Source organism: Nesoenas mayeri (genome assembly GCF_963082525.1).
Source record: "Nesoenas mayeri genome assembly, chromosome: 17".
Classification (NCBI taxonomy): domain Eukaryota; kingdom Metazoa; phylum Chordata; class Aves; order Columbiformes; family Columbidae; genus Nesoenas; species Nesoenas mayeri.
In genome coordinates, this window is record NC_137565.1 from 8,510,331 (window position 1) to 8,519,705 (window position 9,375).

At 41.8% G+C, this 9,375-nt stretch overlaps 1 protein-coding gene across 3 annotated transcripts in view; it reads right to left on the bottom strand.

Moving 5' to 3' along the window:
* PI4KA (phosphatidylinositol 4-kinase alpha) overlaps positions 1 to 9,244 on the bottom strand; it is a 55,561-nt gene extending 46,317 nt beyond the window's left edge. For 2 of the 3 annotated variants that reach the window (XR_013922956.1, XM_080355128.1), the window contains exons 1-10: positions 8,974 to 9,244; positions 7,099 to 7,215; positions 5,789 to 5,882; positions 5,145 to 5,233; positions 4,596 to 4,668; positions 4,008 to 4,267; positions 3,283 to 3,349; positions 1,788 to 1,936; positions 1,160 to 1,225; positions 78 to 174 (exon numbers count right to left, since the gene is read on the bottom strand). Coding sequence is in view for 2 of the 3 variants with exons in the window: in XM_080355128.1 (XP_080211254.1) it covers positions 78 to 174; positions 1,160 to 1,225; positions 1,788 to 1,936; positions 3,283 to 3,349; positions 4,008 to 4,267; positions 4,596 to 4,668; positions 5,145 to 5,233; positions 5,789 to 5,882; positions 7,099 to 7,215; positions 8,974 to 9,183 (1,222 nt within the window). In the remaining variant the exon portion in view is untranslated. Of the gene's footprint in view, positions 1 to 77; positions 175 to 1,159; positions 1,226 to 1,787; positions 1,937 to 3,282; positions 3,350 to 4,007; positions 4,268 to 4,595; positions 4,669 to 5,144; positions 5,234 to 5,788; positions 5,883 to 6,737; positions 6,856 to 7,098; positions 7,216 to 8,973 lie in introns of those variants that run through there. The other variant, XM_080355129.1, reaches the window with a different exon arrangement.
* Positions 9,245 to 9,375: the final 131 nt, after the last annotated feature.

Consider the following 9,375-nt stretch of genomic DNA (forward strand, 5'->3'; position numbering starts at 1 on the left):
TACAACACAGACAATGCTTTGGGGATCCTAAACATCGTGAAGTATAAATTAAAAAGAAAAAAATACAAATTCTATACCTTTCATATAGTATAATGTGTCTCTCAGCATTTTAAACTGAGCAAGATAAAGAGGGTCACTGAATGTTTTATAATAGAGATCTGTATTAGCTCCCGTCTGAAAAAGAAAAGCAGCAACCTGTTAGATTCAAAATTAAGTATTTTCCATTCTATTGATAAAGAAATCTTTTTATTCCAGTCTTGCAATTGTTTTCCTCCACAATGTAAACAAGCGTTTAAACCAGGTACCAGAAGTAACTTCACAGCCTTCCCCCCACTTCTATCACAAGACAAAGTACAGCCATGCAGTGCAGTATGTAAGAGTCAGCCACTCCTTCCATTTGCAGAGCACATATGCGTTCTCTCTAACCGTGTTGTTAAAACAAATAATGAGGATTCAAACCTATTATTTTACTGAGACAGCAAAAAAAGAACCTGAAGCTGTCTCCACTCAGGTCTACATTTCATGGCAGCACTCAGAGGAAGGCTGGAGAGAACACTAAAGTCATTTCCCCACACAACACAACACGCGCTCCTTTCAACACAGCTTTGCACCCCTGAGGAGATGAGGTTACCTCCAAAAACATGGTAGAGGCTGTTACAGAACAGCACAGACCTATAGAAACCAGTGTGCTACGTCTGAAAGTAAACGGTCTCCAGACTGTAACACAATTAAACTTGTAGAAATGACACTTAAAAGAGCAGCAGTCATTTCCAAGCCAGAAAAACAATCAACATATTCTCAGTGAAAAAAGCCAATGTTTCCGTAATACGCAATAAAGACCTTAGTCGACAGTAAACCAGTTTGGGGCAACCAGTGCTGTAATTTAGAATAACAGAGCTAAAGTAAGAAAATGGTTCATTTTTTAAGAGAATAACTATTTCCTTCTATGTGAGTGAAAAAACCATTCCTCCTTCACCCCTCCCCATTTTTACACAGTTGAAGGCCAGATCTAAACCACTGAAAGAACAGTTCAAGCAGGGAATTATTATTGTTTTGCCAAGAGAAGGCATATCTTACATAGGTAAAAGTCTAATTTTCCAACTATTAAGACAAAAAATTGAAGTATTCAAGTCACTAGCAAAGGAATTTAAAAACATACCTCTGCAACTTCAGCTATAACTGCATCTAAGGTCTTTAGCAGAGAATCCCCAACGATCTGTTTCACCTATGGAACAAAAAAAATGTTTCCTATTGATGACTCTGGATGCGAAGATGATAGAATTTTGCCCTTGCACAGAAAACACAAGTCACTTGACTGCAAATGTCAGATGAAATTAAGGCTACAAGAATTTCTGGCTGCAACAAGAATAAATATAACTGAGCCTCTGTGTGCTGTTCCAAAATAGCTGCTGCAGGGCCAGTAGTTTATATCACTTTTTTGAATTCCCAGCAACTAAACCCATCTAGAAAAGGGTCCCATTCTCACAGCAAAAAACCCCAGTCTTCTATTTCAGCACTATCAGTACATAAATCAGCTCAGATCAAGTGGTCTGCAAGAGTCAAACAGGAAGAAGTTGACAAACTTATCTGATTTTGCAAATTCTTCATGTTTCATATGAGAGCTTTTTAGGAATACTATTAAAGCATGACATCAACAGCCATAAAAATAATATTACACAAAGCTTGAGAGTACCCACAGTCTTTTTATTTGCAATTCTAAAAGCTTTAATTTGATCTGTATCTATTTCTATCTCCAGAATGCAATCTCACTGCAGCCCATCACATACCATGTTCAACAGCTGGCGGAGCATTTCCAGTGGGATGTTGAACTCTTTATTGTTAATGCCATTGAAGAGAGGAGAAACGGAAAAGCTGGAGCTTATCGTAGAGAAGTAATACTCGGGATCCACTGCACTACCATCAGGAAGATATGAACCTGATCAGAAAGAAAAAATAATACAAATAAAAGTTTAGTGAGAGAGAGGATATATAAACTGTGTTTAACGGTAATGTTCAGTTAAGCTAGAGTTCTTTCCCACATACACAAGCCTCTCACTTGCAACCTATCAAGAAGAACATTTCAGCTAATATACTGGTAAATCAAGATAGAAAACTGATGAAATACATTAGAAGTGATCGTAAAATCACAATGGAAGAATTAATTTAAATGACTTGTGTTCATGTCAGAGACACTGCTAACAAGAAGTCTTCCCATACTACTGATGTACCTTTACCTGAAAACATCTGTAAATGCCATCTTCTTCAAAAGCATTAAGATGAGTTTTGTTCTACTACTATAGCCTCTGTCTAACCTGGAGCCCTTTTTTATTTAATTCAAAACACGAAGACTATAAAATTGAAAAGAAGTATAGGTTGGTTCAACAGGGTAGAGGGATGACAAACAGGTCTCTTCCTAACTGGAAATTTAAGAATTTTATTTGAATTACCCTGCAATCCCATGATATGATTGAGGAAGACAGATGCCTCAACAAATAGCATGAAAGAAGAGACATGGGAGAAATAATTTAGGCCAGGGCTCAAGAGAGCAGAATGACCCAGAAACAGAGAATGCCCAAACTGTTAATAATCTCAAAGGGCCAAGCAAAACCAGAGGCACCAAAACACCTCATATGCAGAGCTAGTTCTGAACTTGATTAGCGAAGGACAGTTGATTTTTAAGCCCTGCTTTGACACAGAACTCACAGCCAGAGCTCTACCAAAACTCAGCAGTTCAGAATTCGTATATTCACGATTTTTTTTCACATTTCTGCCTTTTGTTGCAGTGTTTAATACACATTAGTGAGCACTCAACTACACTGTCCTTTATTTCTCACTTCAGCAAATTACTAGGTCTTACACAATGACCCACATTCCCCTTACTTCAAATGCAGCAGCTGTTTTAGATTTATACAATGTGCCACAAAGGTTCCAAAATCCCAGGCCAGTTATCCAGTGAAGCACAATATTAACACTTGTTCCTCAAACTTACTCAGACTAATCTCCTGAAATATTTTTGGCCTAATTGAATTAATCTCTCCAGTACTAGGCACAGCCTAGCAGTCAGGAAACCACGTCTCTCTCAGCAGCCAGCCAGAAACAACCAGTGTCAATAATATCTTCATACCCCCAAATTTCTTCACATCCTAGCAGGCACGTACCAGAAAATTACTATAAGAACTCTAGAGGGCAAAGAAAGGAGTCAAAAGGATTTTGGTTTCCAATTTTCTATAAATAGCAACAAAACCCCCAAATCACATAGTGTTCCTTTGCAAAATAATTTACCTTCAAAGTAATGAATTGCAGATCCTCCAGGAGAGCTGGGGGGTGGAATTCCACGTTCAGGACTAACCTGAAACAACACACCAAAGCTGCAATTCAAAAACGATTTATAAAACATGGAAAAGTCTTCCAGAGAATGGTTCATGCACTTCATAATGAAACACAGCTCCAAGAAAAACAAATAGGAACTACATATTGCTGGGCCTAACAGCTCAATTCCAACCAAAAATGGGAAGTTAAAAAAAGCTATTTCAGTGCTTTTGACTAAAGGGAAGAGATCAGAATGATGAGTCCTGTGCTGTATGAAACTACGCTAATAATAATCTGTGGTTTCAAAACCGGCATCTGAATCCATTCTTCCCAGAAGACAACGAACACCCGCATCTCCTGGTGAAACCAGTGAGAGCTCATGTATCCTCTGCACTTCTCCAAACTTCAGCCATTAAGTGCCAGCTTCCCAAACTCACAAATATACATTACATTTTTTTTTCCATGGGAATAACACAAGGGATAGAACTTGCCAGTTGTTCCATGTGAAGGCAAGTACAGTTGTTAAACTGTCATTTATTATTCTGTAGCTCAGAAACTACAAATTTTGAAACCCAGTTGCAGAAGCAAAAAAAGATCTCTGTATCTGCCTGCATATCCAGGTTTAACGTTGTCTTAACTCCACCATGACCACAAAATCATCCAAGCACTGACTCCAACACAGAGCAAATCATACAAACCTGTGAGATGCTAGATACGCTGCTAGCCTTTCTCTTTAGTGATCCTTCTTGGCAAACAGTGAGTAGAGAACTGGGAAGAATTGATCTGAAATCATTAAAGGATCGTCGGCGAATTCCGTCAAGTTCTTCTGGAACTCTCAGGGAATGCGGTGGAATTTTTGGAAAAAGCTTTGAAAGGAGAGCCTCCTCCGAATTGCTGAAGCGACCGAAGGCTCGAGAAATTCCTATCAGGCAGGGTACTGCATACTTGCATAAATATTCTGGAAAAGAAAAACATATGTAACAGTATATTAACAGTAACTTCGAACTTCCTCTTTACAGTTTTGCTACCACTTCACTGAACTGTTTCAGCCCAATGTGCCTTACAAAGACATATTTGTGCAAGCAGAGGAAAAAATCATGAAAATATCGCAAACTAATACACTTCTGCTTCCATGTTAACCAGTCAGCAACAAAGAGAATAAATATGTGCTAGGGGAAGTAGAAAGAAAAAGCTGCTCACTTTTCAGAAGTGATCCTGATAATCAGAAAACACAAGAGAAGTTCAAAGGACAGGAGTTACAAATATAGCAACAATTTTAATAGTACCTTTATCATGCATTTGCGGGGTCTGGCACATTCCCAACAGGAACTGCATTACTTGTAGAATTGCATCCAAAATCTAAAGTAATCAAGACAAACATACAAAAATACATTTTGGTAGAGAGATATCATTATCTTGTACTAGATCACTATAACAAATGAAACTTGCAAATATTAATGTAACCACTTCTGTAAACAAGGTTTTTTAAATGTTTTGTGACCAAAAATGTCTATTGCCTTGCCTCAGCTTACAGAGCTGCTTTTGTGAAGTCTGCAGTTAGCTGGTATGTACTAGCAGAATAAATATGCAGCAGTTCTAATTTCAGTATCACAACCTGAATACATTGACACCCAGAAGTAACAGCAGACTTGAGTATCTTCTAGATACCTGAGTATTAACTAACACAAGCAAAATAATGCAACAGTACGCATATTAAAGCAATTCATCCCTTTGCAAGAAAGGAAGCAGCTGTAGTTCACTCATCTCTAGATTGTCATTATTCCAGCATTATAGAACTGGGCACTACATTAGCACAAACCTTAAATAAACTCTACCTGCTCTCTGAGAGATGCATCCCTGTAAGCAACGTCTGATAACAATGTCACCAAGCAGAAGCTGAAATTTTCTGCAACTGGAAGCAAACCTGCAAAGTAATGGACAGAAAATAAGCCACTTCCGTGTTGTTAGAGAGAATCAACATAGAGCAGATAATAATAAAGCAAGAAGACAGAAGTGATTCCTATGTCATACAGTTCTGAGATAGACCGTAGAAAAATACAGTAAAAAAAATTATAACACCCTTTGTGAAAAAGTATTCTTATGTCAATTTTAAGAGATATTAAGGGAGAAAGAAAGGAAATGGTTTAAATAGCAACTAAGCACCAAAGCTAAAGGTAGAGCATACAAATCTTGGGTTTAACCCTCTTAATCCAACTACTACACAGTCTTCTCTCCAATTTAGTAACCAAATACATTGAGTGTAGGATTATTTGAGAAGTGCAATTTATCACAAAGCAGTCAAGCAAGAAAGGTGGGAGCTATTTGACTTCCTCTTTGTTTCTAAAGAAAATCAATAATAAAGGCTGTTGAGTCAGGAGCTAAGAATGCAGCAGGACCTATCACCTCTCCTGAGTAACCTTTGTTAGTTCTATTTCCGGGCCAGCATCCCATGAGAACGAACAAAAAACCCAAACACCACCTTTGCCTTTCCGTGCATTGCTTTCTTCTATCCATTGGACCTTGGGAAGACCCTTCAGAAGTCGAAGCAGGTACGGAACCACATTATCTTTGTGCTAAAGAGGAAAAAAAACTCTATTTAAAATGAAGAAGAAAAGCTGAATCATATCATCTCAAGATATTTTAGAGATATAGGAAGACTACATTAACCACATACAGAACTTGCTTCTAGTAATTATTCCACAAGATTCACAAGTACTGCAAAATTTATTGCAATGCAGGCAAATGAAAGTAAACTAATCCAGTGCTATAAACCAAATCCTTCCATTTTAGGCAACAGTTCGTTCTCCACAAAAGTTGGAGAAAAAAGTTGCAGAACAGTAAGCCATCTCAAACAATTTATTAGTTTACAGTAAGGTCACAAAATAATTTTAAGGCCACTAGAAATTCAGTGCCAGTCCCAATTCAGTACATGTGATCCATTGCTCGGCCTTATACAAGTCACTTCAAATATCTGTGTAATGCTGCAGCTTCCTCATCTGCAAATCACAGCACTTTCCCCACTCATAGAACTGGATTAATTAATAGTAACTGCTGGCTTTGAAAATTGCTAAGAAACATGAATACAGCTGCCTCATTTAAACTTCATACTATAAAACCCACAATGTTAATAATATGCATGCATGCTGTATCATAGTAAATAGATACCAAACAGGAGGAATTCAGGGCTGACGCAAACCCTGGCAGCACTGAACGACTTAAAGTGAGGTCTAATGACTTTGGACCTAGGACGTGGTATATCCCCCCTTTCCTCTTCACAAAACACCACCACGCCCAGAGTTCAAAGAGAAGAAAACCAGCTTGTCAAAGCCAGGCTGACAGACACAAAGGGACGTTCGTACACAACACAGCCTATGTGCCCTGTGTGTTTACCCTGGCTAGTGCCAGACATGAAAAGGCTCATTACAAACCTGATGTTCAGGAGTATGTTGGAACATATTGTCATTCAGAAGCATGTGGGGAAGAACACCCAGTGACACATATGGTTTGAGCAAATCCTCCTGAAAAGCTTTCCTTTCTCTCCTTAAGCTGTGATGACGAAAAAACACGAGAGCAGTTTGGCTGTGGCAGTGCCATGACTACTGATGATCACATTCATCAGTACTGCCCTCGTTTCCTTGTGCTCTCCTGCCTGCATCCATCTGTTACCTCTGATCTTCTTATTTATTTTTATGGATAGCAAATACCAACTTTTCCTTCACTGAACAACCACATTTGAATTAATCCAAAATCTTACAAGTTAAATAGAGTTAGTCTAAGTAAGAAAAATACCTGAAGGTCAGATTCAATTAGAAAGATTCCTAAAGCAATAACAGCATCTCTGCGACGTTCATCTAACTGGAAAATGCCATGGAAATCCACTGGACACATACAGAGCAGTTTTTGTACCTGAAAAACAGCAGAGGGAAAGAACAGTTGGAACAAGAAGCTCCCAGCTGTCGTGTCCATGCCCTAGACAAGCAACAGCCTGGGCAGCTCTAGTACAACTGCAAATATTTCCACAGCAGAGAAGGAGCAGACAGGCTGTGGTTTTCAAGACTCCTTCAGATCTCCTTTGTTTGAAGTGAACAAGAGTCTTTCCATCTTCTGGGAGACAAACAGGTGGCCACATGACTCCACTTTAAGCACCGATCTTAACGAGAGCATCTAAGGGCTAGGAAAGAGTGATGAACAACAGAAAGCAGAAAAAGACAGAAAAATCTCAAGTAGATGTCAAATATTTGTACCACAACATGGGCTGATTTAAAAGCTTTCTCCAACACTTGATCAAGCTGTCTGTTTGTTTTCAGATCTCAAAAGAATTTCTGAAACCGTTTAGAGCATCACATTTCCAGAGCTCATTCCTGCATCCCTGGTACAACAAAGCTGTCCTTCCACTAACTCACTGGGCATTCTGGATATGCAAGAAACATGCAGCAGGCACATGCACATATATTTATTACCATAAACAAAAAACGGGTGAATGCAGCTTTGGTTACAGCTGCACCAATGCCTTCTTCATACATAGCATTAAACCATCAACTGTCACCTAGGCAGGACTTTTGCTTAAATCCTTTTAGCACAACAGATTAAGTTACTAGAAATATTATCTTCTCACTGCTTAATTATTACTTCACTCCATACCCAGCAAACACACGTCTAAAGAATACATCAAATTTCCCAAGTACTTTGTTTTCCTATAGAACTGTTAAAAAAGGGTTAACGCAACAAGCATGTTGTCTTTTTATGAGTCTCCTTGATGTTAATAAATATTATCTAAAAATGACTGTTATAATAAACACCTCCGAATAACCTATGTTTGGATGACAAGTTACTTCCTATTTAGATAACTCTATAAACGCTCCACCTTGAAATTTCTAAACCAATATTTCCCTAGAGGATTAAAAGAATTCGCTGGATGCCCAGTGGAATTTAAGATTCTTGTCGTTAAGCTGCCAGACCTCCTAATTACAAGACCAGCAACACAACACAAATAATTGTCTTGCTCAACACAAAACACAGCAGAGGAAATATAAGCTCTGTAAAATAACTTCTGATGCACACGTCCCATGTCGGGTTAACATTTGTAATGGCAAGAGGGAATAACTTCAGCTAGAAGGGAATCGTTAATGTCATTTAAGCCTCTGCAAACTCGAGGGCCGTGCAGTCACCACGAGGACCCACATCCGTGGGGAGGACACGAGGGCTGTTCCGAGGGCAGTGGCTCCTATCACAACTGCGGTTTTGTTCAGATCACCCGGGGCCACCCGAGTGTCCCACAGGCCCAGCAGCCCCCACGCACACACAGCGTGCCGGAGCCCACGGGCACGGGGCAGCCCCAGTGAGGGGCTCGGACCCGCCTCCCACGCGTGTCACAGGTCCCCGCCGTCACCGGGCCACCAAAACACCCAAGGCCGCGACTCTCCGGCCTCCCCACCCACGCAGCACAGACTCTCCAGAGCCAGGGCCCCAGTCCCGCCACGGCACCGCCCCCTCCACACAGACTCCACTCGCGTGACGCGCACACGCACTCCCCGACCGCGCGACGCCCACACACACGCGGCTCCCACGCCAGACCCCCCACAGCCGCAGCCCCTACGCGTGACACTCTCGCAGTCCCCACACAGGCACCTCCCCACGCGTGACAGCCCCTCCCCACACACGCACCTTCTCCAGCGGCGCCGGGCTCTGCACCGCCAGCGACCGCGCCAGCGACAGCACCGTGTTGAAGTAGAAGCCGCGCGAGGTGCCCGCGCTGCTCCCCCGCCCCGCGCCCGCGGCGGGAGCCGGAGCCGGAGCCGCCGCCGCGCTCGCTGCGGCCGCCGCCGCTGCCGTCGCAGCAGCAGCCGCTGCCGCCGCTACTGCAGCCGCCGCCATGTTGCGGGGAAGCCGGGGGCTGCCCGCCCCGCCCCAGCAGCTCTCACGAGATCACAACACACCAACCACACCACAAACATGGCGGCACCCGCAGCTACTTCACTGCCGGTGGGCGCCCCGCCCCGCTGCCCGCCCCCAGGCGCTGCGCCGCAAATGGGCGCGCCCAGCACGCTCCTCCTCTCTGCTGTGGTG